Here is a 13426-nt window from a genome sequence, read left to right as displayed (position 1 = left end):
GCAAATTAGGTCATTCCAAGAAGCATATCATTTCTTTCCTGTATTTAAATTTAATAATTGCTGAGATGGAACTGCCTTACCTACCTCCCCTGCAGATTTCCTGGGCTGGGTGGTACCCAGAATTGCAAAGCATGAGATAATCCATTGCTTGGTCTCCAAATGAGGTAGTTTCACCCCAGTGGGGGTATAACATACGGTACAAAGACGTCCATCGCTGACAATGGAATGGAAGGGATGGTAGATTAGAGAGCTGGATATTGATGAGAGATGTATAGCCAAGTGCTCTGTTTGGCCCCAGAAGAGGTGCCACTTCCCTCACTCTTTCCCACTCATGTGCCTGAACCAGTGTGGCCTAGTGGACAGAACTCCAGACTGGGAGTCAGGAGATCTGGGTTCTATCCCTGGCTCGACTGGCCTGTGGGGTGACCTTGGGCGAGTCCCTTCCCCGCAACATACCTCAGTCTCCCCATCTGTAAAGTTTCAGAGTAACAGCCGTGTTAGTCTGTATTCGCAAAAAGAAAAGGAGTACTTGTGGCACCTTAGAGACTAACCAATTTATTTGAGCATGAGCTTTCGTGAGCTACAGCTCACTTCATCGGATGCATGCCGTGGAAACTGTAGCAGACTTTATATATACACAGAGAATATGAAAAAATACCTCCTCCCACCCCACTGTCCAGCTGGTAATAGCTTATCTAAAGTGATCATCAGGTGGGCCATTTCCAGCACAAATCCAGGTTTTCTCACCCTCCACCCCCCCCCCACAAATTCACTCTCCTGCTGGTGATAGCCCATCCAAAGTGACAACTCTTTACACAATGTGCATGATAATAAAGTTGGGCCATAATAAAGAAATGGCCCAACTTTATTATCATGCACATTGTGTAAAGAGTTGTCACTTTGGATGGGCTATCACCAGCAGGAGAGTGAATTTGTGTGGGGGGGTGGAGGGTGACAAAACCTGGATTTGTGCTGGAAATGGCCCACCTGATGATCACTTTAGATAAGCTATTACCAGCTGGACAGTGGGGTGGGAGGAGGTATTTTTTTCATATTCTCTGTGTATATATAAAGTCTGCTACAGTTTCCACGGCATGCATCCGATGAAGTGAGCTGTAGCTCACGAAAGCTCATGCTCAAATAAATTGGTTAGTCTCTAAGGTGCCACAAGTACTCCTTTTCTTTTTGCACCTGTAAAGTGACCACCTTTGCAAAGCACTTTTGAAATCTACTGATGAAAAGTGCTATGAAAGAGCAAGGTGGTGATATTCAGATTATTTATAATGGGGGAGAGGACAGTTCAGACTCATGGCTCATTCAGTGCTGGGCCTCTTTCTTGAGGCTTCTCAAAAGGAGCCAGTTTGGGGGTGCTTTTTAGTACGGTTCTGTCCCTCAGGAACTGAAACCCCCAGCTCACTTCAGAGAACACCAAGTAACCAGGAGATGGGGACAGCTTTTGGTCACTGTGGAGCTGGGTTGAATTTGAACCAGTGACCTACAATAGTGGTGAAAGGTTATAGCCACAGAAAACCTACCTCCTTAGCCAGCCAGAGCCCTCCAAATGGGCTCCCCGACTCCTTTTGATAGAGATTTTATATGTTTATAGCCATCCTCTTTGGCGTGAGGTTTTTGAATTAATGCATTGACTTCATCTGATTGACTGTCATTCTCTTCCAGGTGTTTGGGCTGGGCAACAAGACTTACGAGCACTTCAACGCGATGGGGAAATACGTGGACAAGAGGCTGGAGCAGCTTGGAGCCCAGCGGATATTTGAGCTCGGCATGGGAGATGATGATGGGAAGTGAGTAGAGTTGGATGTTTGCTTTGAGCATTGGCTGGCTCGGAGCAAGCACAGAAGAACAGACCATATTGTGTGTGTGTCTCTATATAAAACGTATGGGGGCTAACGTTCTGCTAACTAGCATATGTACCTAGCAGGGACTGGCTGGGGCTAGGATGTCTGTTGAATTGGGAAGTGGGCTTTACGTCCTCACTGGGACAGAGACCTGTGGGATTGCTGTTCGGTTCAGAGTCACGTCGTTTGCCAGATCCCTTGTGCCTCAGGAGCTGGCTGTTTTCATAGAGGCAGCGGGGTGTAGCTAAAATTTTTTAGCTTTCAAGTGTATAAACTAGCTGGACCCCTCTGTGTCTCCCTCAACCCCCACATCCGTCTCTGCCTGACACGCTGTGGTTACTGTAGCTTTTGATTTGCCTTTACGTGCACGGGTGCAGTCACTCCTGCGATTATCCCAGCAAATGGAAACGTGCATTAGCCCAGAGCTTGCCTTAAGTGTTCTCAGTCTGAAGTTAAACCTGTTCAATAAAATAAAGGCCTCCCGAAACCTTGACTGATCTTTCTAGGTAATGCTGCCTGCAGACTCCCCACCTGGGCTTCTGATCTTATTAGTGAGGGTCAGGTGTGGAGAGGAAACCTCTGGAGGAAAAACCCAGAAGTGCAGAAAGCATTGCTGTACATTCTTCTGTGTGAACTGGAGTTCACCAGTATCTGACCGGCACCCTCTTGTATGGCTGCTGCCTGAATCACTGATGATATTGCTCAAGTGGAGACATGGCCCGGGTCTGAATGTGAATTCGTCATCCTAGGGTCCAGCTAAAATTAGTTGTTTGGTGCGTGAACTAGAGGAGGGCAGGTACGGAGGGGTGTACGGGGTATGGGAGGAGATATTGCATTGGGGCCTCACCCTGCAGTTTGCTTCCGGAGCACCCCTCTGGCTGGCTGTCCAGGACATGGCATTGACACTGCTACTTCTCTCCTGCCCTGAACAGCCTGGAAGAAGACTTCATCACTTGGCGTGAGCAGTTCTGGCCGGCAGTGTGCGAGCACTTCGGCGTGGAAGCTACCGGAGAGGAGTCCAGGTAAGTGTGGGAGCAGGGGAGATACCGGCATGGATTTTTTTGCAGAAATCCCAAGTGAAAAGTGGCATTTTGGCATCCAATCCCCATCCAGGCCTGAGCTGGTGTCTGCTTTTCAAAGAGCAAAGACTCACCCCATTGAGACTTAAAAGTAGCGAGAAACCTTAAGTAGATTCACCCTTGTAAATGAAAGAGGGTCCAGTCCAAACATCCCTACGTCCTGGGCTAAGTGACTCCAGATCAGAACTTTTTTGGCTCCATTTGTTGAGTTCACTTCTCCATGGCACAAAACTCTTTATAAATAGTTGTCAACCTGGTGATGAGTCCAGTGATGCTGCTGCTGTTTCTCTGGTCTCCCTCTTATGTCTCACTAGGCCATCTTCCAGGCGCTGCCCTACCCCATTTATCGTGCTCTGATAAAATACTTAAATCATCTGCCAAAGCGAGCCTGGGCACCAACATGTCACGCTGAATACTGAGTGAATGCAGTCTAGAACCATCTCTCTCCCTGTAGTTCATAAACTATAGTTCATAAATGGGGACCGTTTGTCTGACAGCCTAAAGCTGATGAATTTTGTGTCGATTAACAGCTTGGGAGCAAAGTCCCGCAAAGATCGTTTTCCAATCAGTCGTAAAGCGTTCAGCAAATATCAGCACTTAGTGAACATTGTTTTTCCTTTGGAAGCTTCCCCATGTAGCTCTGGCCCTGATCTCTTCTGAGTAAGCTGAGGGTTGTGCCAAATTACTAAGTGTTCTTTGTGATGAGGCCTGTGGTCTCTAGGCCATTAGACTGAGACCTCCAAACTTGTGGTATGTGTGACCTAAGCAGCTTTGACCAGCATTTTTGAAGCTTAAAATGCTAAAATAACCCATCATGCCGCTACTTCCCACCACTTCCAAAAGTGCTTTCTCTGCATAGGGACTTTGACTGGGAAAAGAGGGTTATTGATTACACCCAGCAAATCAGATGCAACACATTGTCCAAGCTGTGTTTGGTGCTTCACAGCTGCCTCCTTTCTCTCTTTCTCCAGCATCCGTCAGTATGAGCTGGTGGTCCACACAGACATCAATATGAACAAGGTCTACACTGGCGAGATGGGCCGGCTGAAGAGCTACGAAAGCCAGAAACCGTAAGTACCAGATTATTCCAGGTAACTTTGGCTGAGAGTGGTCAGTGCAGAAAAGTCAAGGAGCATGTCCTTCAAAGCCTAATATTAAATGCTCTGCTGGAAGTTGTCATTTCCCTACCATGGCCTCCTAAAATCCCCGCCAGTGCTTAGACCATAAACTCTTCGGGGCAGTCTCTTGTATTATGTGTGTACAGTACGTAACACAGTGGGACTCTGACTGGGGCCTCTAGGTGCCACCTGGATAATGAGGACTAATACAATGGTGATGAAAAGTCAGCTATATTAGACATGCTGTTGTAGACTTCGGCTTTTGAATTTAGCCAGTGCTGTTTAAGGCCACACTAGGAATTAAGTTGTTCCTGCATGGCCATGCCATTGTATATACAAAACCCATGTGCAAAGGCTTATTCTGCCTGCATTACATTGTCTGCGTATTGGGCATATTTTGCAGATTAAACCCCACTATTTGAATGTGTGGCTGTAAAATACCCGAGTCGAGATTGAGAAACAAAAGTCGTGTTCCACAGTGACCTGACGGAAATGCTGCTACTGACTTTCACCTAGAACTTCGGGACGCTCTTCTCTCCTGTCTCATTCCCGAGTCCTGATTTAGTTTCCAAGAAAAAGCATTGAGACAAATGCATTGGCGAGGTCAGAGCAGAGCCACAAATGTGGTTGTAATGAAAGGTTGAGGCCTGTGAGGAAGTCTAAGGGGGAAGCCAGCTGTCTTCTGCAGGGGAGAGGCCTCAGTTTCATGTAGGACAGAAGAAGGAAGAGAAAGATTACTTGGGTTAAGTATCAGGAATAACCATAAGGATCAAGCTGCCAAGGGAAGCTCTGCCCGGATAGTCAAGGCTAGACACCCGTTCCTTAGGGACGGTGTAAAGATAATGAAATCAGTCCTGTTGAACTGCAGCGTGACGGAGGGGTAAATGTCCCAGTAGAGGGCTTCTTCAGATCCAACTGATCTGATCTAGTTTTTCATGCTACCAGGGGGAGCCATTTTGGGCTAGTGAGAGAGAGCACTGATGCATCTTCTAATACTGTGTCAGTTTACAAGATTGCATTGTACTAACTTTCAACTCATTTAGGGGGGTGGAAGAAGAGAGGAAGGGTGGCGCAGTGGGTTAGGCACTAGATTGTGACTTGAGAGACCAGGATTCAATTTCCTGCTCTGCCACAGACTTTGTGTGTGACCTGGGGCAAGTCACTTAGTCTCTCTGAGCCTCAGTTTGCCACCTTTAAAATTGGGATAATAGTACTGCCCTAATGGGGTTTGGTAAATACGTTAACGATTGGGATGTGCTCAGATGCTACAGTTATAGGGGCCATATAAGTACGATAGATAGATGAAGGGGGTGGAAGGAGCTTCCAAGCCATAGCCCTCTCTTAGCTGCCCTTCTGGAATGGCAGTTCCTGAACTCAGTGTGTTGTGAAATACCCTCTGCTCCCTTGAGTGTAGAAGGCCAGTGAGGAAAAACCATGTGACGCTCTCAGAAGATCCATGCACATGTAGCAATGTCTATTGAAACGTGCTCCAGAGAGGGTGGGGACAGCGTCACTAATTTGCAGACAGATAATAGAAACCAGCGCTTGGCACAGAATCTGGAAGGACAAAACCCCATGAAAAGTCCATTGCATTTTCCCTGCGGTGTCTGTTAACCTTCAGAGGTTTGGCCCTGTAAAGCCGCGAAGCTGCGATCCAACAGAAAGTCCTCTGATACCAGGTGCAAGGTCACCCTCTGCATTCTCTCAGTAAGGACACTGTGGCTGTTCTTCTCCTTAGGCAATGATCCTTTGGGTTGGCTCACGAGCAGCGCTGCATTTGGGAACATGAAACGCTGCACACCCTCCCCTAGTGCTGTTGGAGGGAGAAATCCTAGCGGTTCACAGGAGCTGCTTTCCCTCTTGGGAGCTACAGGGGAATTGCAACACTTCGAACAGGCTGTAACAAAAAACCCCTTTCTGGCAGGCGGGAACTGGTACTTGCTCTAAATGCTAGAGGCTACGTTTTTAGCCAGGGCGTTTTAACAGTGTACAGATTTGAGAGGCTGAATGGACTTGTGTTTGAGACGCTAAATTAGCAATCAGGAGTTCTGTTCTTGGCTTTGCTACTCGTAGACTCTAAGGTCAGAAGGGACCATCATGATCATTTAGTGTTACCTGCACATTGCAGGCCACTCACTTGCTGGATGGCCTTAGAGGAAATTGCTTCCGCACTCAGTTTTCCCCATCTGTACGAGAGAGGATCCTTTCTTATAATCCTTCCTTATCTCACCCGGGCATTTGGGTTAAATTCGCTAGTGCATATGAGGTGCTCTGACGATGTGTGCTCTAGAAAAGTGTATAAATAAATAGGATTTTAGTTCCTGAATACCTGTTGCATCTACACATCCCATAGTTTCAGTGCTACCTGCTGGCATCTCTCTCTCTGGCAGGAACAAACTTAGGGGCCGGATCTGAAGCCCTTTCTTTGTAACCTTGATTAAAGCAGCACCTGCAGCAACTTGGATTGGGTCCGCATTCTGCAAAACCTGTCGATTTTCCTTGGACGTTTGGGGAGGTGGGAGATACGTGAGGGTTGGTGTGATAGGGAGGGAATTGGGGGTCTTTCATCTCTTTGGTTGGTTACTTTTGTGCTGTTGGCAAGGATTTGCTGCTTGGTTTTATTATTTTGGTATGGACAGTTTTAAAGTTTGTCAAAAGCTCCTGGGCCATCACATCTATGATTATAAGTGGAAAGAGACTAATTTGTAATCTCCCTGGCACCTGCTTGTAGACTTAATGCAGGGAGCTCTGCATTCATCCCCATGCGTCAGCAGTCAGGCTGTAGGTGGTGACCTGGGAGCTTCTATAACCAAGTGCTGCAAAGTGGAATAAACTGTATTCCTGCCATATAGGGGAGTGGGGGTGTCAGAGGTTGAGGTACTATTGTGCTGGGAACAGTAATATGAATACTTGCTCTTATATAGTGCATTTCATCTGTAGATCTCAAAGCACTTTACAAAAGAGGTGGTATCCCCATTTTATAGATCGGGAGACCCATAAGTAGAAGGACCTGGAAAAGGAAGGTCTTATCCATTGATGTTTTCATGCCTCCAAGCCAGCCAGCTGTTACTCTGTGTAAAGTCAACTACTGACCTATCAAAAAAAAGAAAAGCTCCATTAGAAAAAGGAAGAAAATGAACCAAAAGATCCGTGCAATGGGGTGAAACTAATCGTGCCTTAAGTTGCACAGAACAAGGATACTGTAAAGTCTGGTTGTAAACGGAGTGCTTGCTGTTCCCTCCAGCCCGTTCGATGCAAAGAACCCTTTCCTGGCACCTGTTACCCTGAACCGAAAGCTGAACCAGGGCGGAGAGAGGCACCTCATGCACTTGGAATTGGACATCTCTGGCTCCAAAATCAGGTACCCCTCCGCTGGGGGATATTATACTGGGACAAGGTGTGGGACCATAAGTGAAGCTCGGGAATTCACGTGCCTGACTCCTCCCAGAGCTTAGATTGGAGTCTCACTATTGTGTTTTCTGGCACCAAGGTTCCTTTGTGGTTTTGGATCAGGATAACTTTGACCAATTTTTATTTTTCTCCTTGCAGTTATTTCCTCCTGTCTTAAATACTGTGTTGTTTAGTCACAGAACGGCTGCCGTGTTCCACCCCAGAGGTGGCTGTATGTGTCGGTCACAGTTGAGGAATCCCTGTAGCTGCAGTCTAATGGTCTTTGGGCTCCTTCTTCAGTAAATATGCTAGAAGAAGAGAGCATCATCATGGGATCAGTACACTCATCTTTCTGGCCTCACTTCAGACAGGGCTGTTCAGGCATCCCACTATGATGGGCTGGACCCCCTGAGATATCACCTGAGGTGCTAACGATATCACTGAGCCCCTCTTTTTCTGCCAGCCTGGGCCCCCTTGATCCCTGTCTTGCCGAGCCAGGCTCTTAAGCCTCCTCCAGCAAAGCTCACAGGCAGGGCCACCCCCAGCTGCGGAAGATACAGACGCTGAGATCAGCTCTGGGAGGACTCAGCTTAAGGGACTTACTATAGCACCCAGATGTTCACCCCCCTTGGGTATAAGGCCAAAGTTATATGAAGTTCGCCTCCTCCCTCGATGTGGAGGAAGGTATGCCCCCCTGTTAGAAATTGTATAAACTGGGTTATATTATAAACAATAGATAATTGTAACACTACAAAAAGGTGTATTTTAAGTGGATAAAGAGGTGGGAAACAGAGCAAAGCAGATTACTAAGAAAATTGTACAAGGCAGCAAACTAAGCTAGATTCCCTAAAGAAACTGGTTACAAATAATTCCTCACCCTAGATATTGGTTCAGGTAGAGTCATTCACAGGCCAGAGGTTTCTTTTCTAGCTTGGGCCCAGCAGTTCCCCCCCAGCCCCCCTTCAGTTCCAGTCCTTTTGTTTCCAGGTGTTTTCAAGTATCTCTTTGGGGTGGAGAGCAGAGGAGAAGCAAGCTGAAGACAATCGTTGTTTTCCTCCCCCACCTTATGTAGAATTTCCATAAGGCGGGAACCTTTTGTTTGATTCCCCCCATCCCCCTGTGGAACAGTTCAGCAGTCCAAGATGCAGGTTAGTATCAGGTGACCAGGTCACCTGACTCTACAGTGTTCATGAGTCAGTGTTGCATGTTGATATCCTTTTCCTCTCCCTAGGTATGAGTCTGGGGACCATGTTGCTGTGTACCCAGCTAACGACACATCACTAGTGAACCAGATCGGCGAGATTCTGGGCGCAGATCTGGATATGATCATGTCCTTAAACAACCTGGATGGTTAGTAGTCCAAACAAGAGCGATCGTTCCAGCAGCTGAGCGGAAATTTGCTCCTTTTCTTTGTGTCTGAGTTTTTGTGTGTTACTTATGCAGAGTGGGATTATCCCTACATGAGACGAACCGAAGAACTGCTTTTGACCATGCTATCCGTATTTTTGCAGAGAAGGATCTTTTGGTTTGGATCATACTTGGCCTGAGGCTCTAAGAATCAGGGCAGTGGATTTGATCCTTCTGCCTTTCCATCAGGACCCAGATTAGGAAGAACTTCAGATCCTGCTGTCTCTGTGGGGCGGGGACCATATTTTTGTTCTGTGTTTGCTGAGTTTTGGTCTGTGACCGTGGCTTTTAGTGTCACCAAAATACAAATAATTCATCATCATAGAAACAGGGCTCAAAGGGACTTCAAGAGGTCGTCGGTTCCATCCCCCTGCGCTGAGGCAGGATTATGGATAACTGGCATTACTACTGCCGAGTTTGAGTGCCGTTACGTAATGAAGTAGCTCCGTTGGGAACGTGCTAGGCAGACGTATGCACAAGCGAGGCGACTGACATGCCCCTCGTTACAGGATACCAGAGCGAGTCTGCTGTGTCCTCCCCATACATTACCTGATACTCGGCAGCACCAGAACGGCACTTGCTCCCGAGCGCCATTATTTAATTAAAGGGTTTGTCTCTGCCTTGCGGCGTATTGAACCGTGCAGTGATAGGGCCCTTATCACAGCACCGCACATCCTTCCACACATGGCTCTCGGCAGAGTCCGCCGAGGTTGCTGACCCTCCTCGATGGCACTCTGGCAGGACAGCCTGTAAAAGCTGTGAACGAACACCGTGTGGGGCGTGCGGCCTTTTCACCTGCAGTTCTCTTCTTTTGTGTTGGACAGTAGCCTAGTCTGGACTCCTTGAAAACAGGTTGTTATAGGGCAGGGACACCCAAGCTTTATCCTCGGAAGGCAACTTCCTGGTGGCTGAGAGCCAGGGCCGGCTCCAGGCCCCACCTTTCCAAGCAGGCGCTTGGGGCGGCATTCAGAACGGGGCGGCGTCCCCTCCTCTTCCGGGCACGGCGGCGACTGCTTGGGGCAGCAAAATTGGTAGAGCCGCCCCTGCTGAGAACCAGTGCCCCAGTTTCCAGACGGTGAAGCAGCTTGTCCACTTCTTTAACATGCAGGTAGTGACGACAAGCTTCCGGCCTGCAGGGCCCTCTCTGTCTGTTACAGCCACTGGCAGCATACCTTGGACTCTTTCCTAGCTCACTAAACTGAATTAACTCCGGCTTATGTGCTGATCATCGGGGTAGTCACGGAGCATTTGTGCTGGTGATTAGAGTTAATTACACTTAGTGATTACAGATTCATTCAGAGGGTGCTTGATCCACTAGGCCACACTGCCTTCCGTGAAGTCAGTTCTCCTTTCTGTGTCTGTTGCCCCATAAATGTGGTCTTCCTCATGTACTTTCTTTCTAATGGCCTCACAGAGTCTCAACAGTGTTGCTGAATTTCAGCCTCCTCTTTTCCCTTCCCCAGAGGAATCCAATAAGAAGCATCCGTTCCCCTGCCCCACCACGTACCGGACAGCCCTGACCTATTATCTGGACATCACCAACCCACCGCGCACCAACGTCCTGTACGAGCTGGCTCAGTATGCCACAGACCCCAATGAGCAGGAACACCTCCGCAAGATGGCGTCTTCCTCTGCTGAGGGCAAGGTGAGCACACCATTGCTTCTGTGGGCGAGGAGGCTGTGTAACAGGGATTCTCTCTGTATGGGCTGGTGGCGGGCCGTCTAGGAACTGCCAGACGGGTCTGTCTAGCTCAGTGTCCTCTTTCGGACACTGGCTGCTCCTGGATGGATAACGAGGGTGTAACCTGTTTGTAGAAGTTCCATCCTGTAACCTGTCAAAGGTTGGCTTATGCCTTGAAGTATGAGGATTTATATAGATGGGTTTTTTTGGTAAATATAAAATATTTTACCATTTGTAATGTAACTGGGGCTGAACTAATTTATCCATCTATGTGTCCAAGGCTGACGATATGTCATGGCAAAACGAGGGGGGAAATCATACTTAAAGTAAATAATGGCCCACAAACCTTGTAATTGGTTTTGCCACTGGGAAAGGGTTAACTAGGTGTCATGAGTAGTTAAACCCCTGAATATCCACCTGAGACAGCCAGGTGTGTACAAATCCCTAGTAGAGCCTTGGGCAGCCGGAGCTAGACAGGGGAGAAAAAGACAAGGAAGGTTTCAATGAGTGTGTGTGGTTTTGGTTCTTTCCCAAAATGTTGGCATTAGGAGCCTAAATCTCATTGACCTCCAGTGAGACTCAGGCACCCATGTGTCTCAGTCACTTCTGGACACGGGACTTTGGAGCCTATGGGTCAAAGGTATTTTTGAAAATGTTGCCCCTAATCTTGTCGATGCCAAGTATCTGGGTGAAGGTGGAGAGGACAGAGGCCTTAGCGGTGGCTTGCCTTGGTTATTAGGAGAGAGGCTGGGTGAACTCCAAGAGTCCTATCGTGCTTGGTCTGTGACAGTGGCCTGTGCCACGTGACAGGGCAGGGAGGTAGCGCCGGGTGGGGTGGGGTGGGCGGAGGAGTGTTCTGGGGGAGGAGTTAAAGGCCGTGAGTGCAGGTATCGCTGGGAGTGGCTTTGCTGATGGCAGGCAGAGTGCTTCCACCTGCCCTGCAGAAATAACTTTCCCCAGCCCCATCCATCTCGGTGCAACTCCCCGTGTTTCCGCTACGATTTCCTCTCCTGCTCCTGTGTTCCCTACACAGAGCTGCTCCTTCATTGTGCCAAAGGATGGGTGCAAGGAAACCGGGTGACTGATGTCCGATAGTCACCGATTTTAAGTCCACGAGGGATGATGATTATCCTCTAGTCTGACCACCTGTGTCTCACAGGCCATAGGATTTCACCTTTGCCTTGTTCTCCTGTCTACACCCTCTGTGCACCTAGACGCTGTACCTCAGCTGGGTTGTGGAGACCAGAAGGAACATACTGGCCATCCTGCAGGATGTATCTTCTCTCCGACCTCCCATCGACCACCTCTGTGAGCTGCTGCCCCGCCTGCAGGCCCGTTACTATTCGATTGCCTCCTCTTCCAAGGTGAGTCCTTTCCCTATGCCTCCAGGAGCTGGGCAGTCTATCAGCCCTGGGGAAGGACTTTGTTTCTTGCCATGAGCAACTGAGCAACCCTGAGAGAGTCCCCTCCCTTTCCAACCCCCCAGCCATCCTGACAACTCCCTGCATGGTTGGGCGCCTGGGGGCTGGGAAAGGAATGCAGGGATTTCCCCTTTAAGGAAACACATCCTGTGTGCTTGGTCTTCCACATGTGGGATGCAGAATCAGTGTCCCCATCACAGCCCTGAGGCTGCCTCACTCTGCTCCTGCTGCTCTAGGGCCCTGCTTCCATGGCTTGGTAGCTAGGTGGATTCTGGAGGTAAATACTCTGTGCCTTGGGATTGTTTTTGTTCGCACTTTGTACCAGGAGCTCAGAATGGGGCAGAGCCCTACACCTCAGCTCTGAGTGTGCACCGGGCTGAAGCCGTAGCTGAGACTCAGACTGACGTCAGGTCTGCTGCAGTAATAAGTTTTCTGCGAGGCTGGAGATGCCGTTACAAGCTAGCTCAGGACAACGGGATGCTGAATTGAAAATGTCCTGAGCTGTCATTTGGAGAGAAGCAGAGGAGCAGCCCGGCCCAGGGATCTGACATGGTATTGCGGGAGAGGTGCATCCTCTGGAACAGAGCACAGCATCCTTTCAGTTACACATCCCGCACGCCGATGCAGAGCTCCCGTTCCCCCAGATAGCCCCTGCTGACCTAGCTCCGTCCCTAACTCTAACGGAGAGAACTTGGGGTGCAGCAAAACCTCTCCTCGCCTCAAAGCTCAACTAGTTCCTCACTCCTCCTGCAGTGCAGGGGGACGGGGAATGGGATCTGTCACAGGATTCAGTTAGAGAGCACGCCATACCAGCACTCCGCCTCCTCCCCATCCCGCTGGGCAACTAACCCGGCTCGTGATACCGAGATCAGCTCACCAGGACTCTGGCATTCCTCCCAGCAGGGGCGCTAAAGGACAACTCCCTTGAGGATAGAGACTAGCACGGGGGTAGTCAATAGGGGGCCAAATCCGGACCCCCAGTTCCTTTTGCACAGACCCCCAACATTTTTTATTTACTTATTATCATAATTATTATTATTTTCTCTGGACCTTGGCTAGACCATGACCAAGAAATTTGGACCGTGACAAAAAATAATTGATTCCCCCATAGCGTCTTGTCCTGGTGCTCTGATTTCACGCAGTCTGTGGCATGTGTGCTCTGCAGTCAGAGGTGTGACAGCATCGGGAGCTTTGCTCTAGGGAGCCTGAACAAAGCGTAGCAGGGAAGCTGTGGCAGCATGGCGGCAGTTGCTCAAGTACAAACCCAGGGTCCCAAGCGGGCTGGCCCGGCCCATGCCGCCATGGCTTCACCGCTGTTCTTACTGGAGCTGGCTAGGTCAAAGCTGGTGCTGCAGTCATGCCTCTGGCTGCCATGGGGACGTGCCCTGAGTGGAATATAGAGAGGCAAAATTGTTCCCATGCAGCCCTGTAAGAGAGAGGGGGTATAAATTGTGGCTTTAGCAGGAGGTGCACT

The 13426-nt window shown here is 49.1% G+C and overlaps 1 protein-coding gene across 7 annotated transcripts in view; it reads left to right on the top strand.

The window, feature by feature from the left end:
* Window positions 1–13426, top strand: part of POR (cytochrome p450 oxidoreductase) — a 60853-nt gene that overhangs the window by 42400 nt on the left and 5027 nt on the right. For all 7 annotated transcript variants that reach the window (XM_084650952.1, XM_084650950.1, XM_084650948.1 and 4 more), the window contains 7 exons: window positions 1678–1802; window positions 2789–2878; window positions 3907–4005; window positions 7298–7414; window positions 8675–8793; window positions 10314–10495; window positions 11746–11895. In XM_084650952.1, the coding sequence (XP_084507078.1) occupies window positions 1678–1802; window positions 2789–2878; window positions 3907–4005; window positions 7298–7414; window positions 8675–8793; window positions 10314–10495; window positions 11746–11895 (882 nt within the window). The remainder of the gene's footprint in view (window positions 1–1677; window positions 1803–2788; window positions 2879–3906; window positions 4006–7297; window positions 7415–8674; window positions 8794–10313; window positions 10496–11745; window positions 11896–13426) is intronic.

This window comes from Lepidochelys olivacea (genome assembly GCF_965140295.1).
Source record: "Lepidochelys olivacea isolate rLepOli2 genome assembly, chromosome: 17".
In the NCBI taxonomy this organism is placed as follows: Eukaryota; Metazoa; Chordata; order Testudines; family Cheloniidae; genus Lepidochelys; species Lepidochelys olivacea.
Note: the sequence above shows the minus strand (reverse complement) of the source record. Positions and strands in the feature narration are given on the sequence as shown.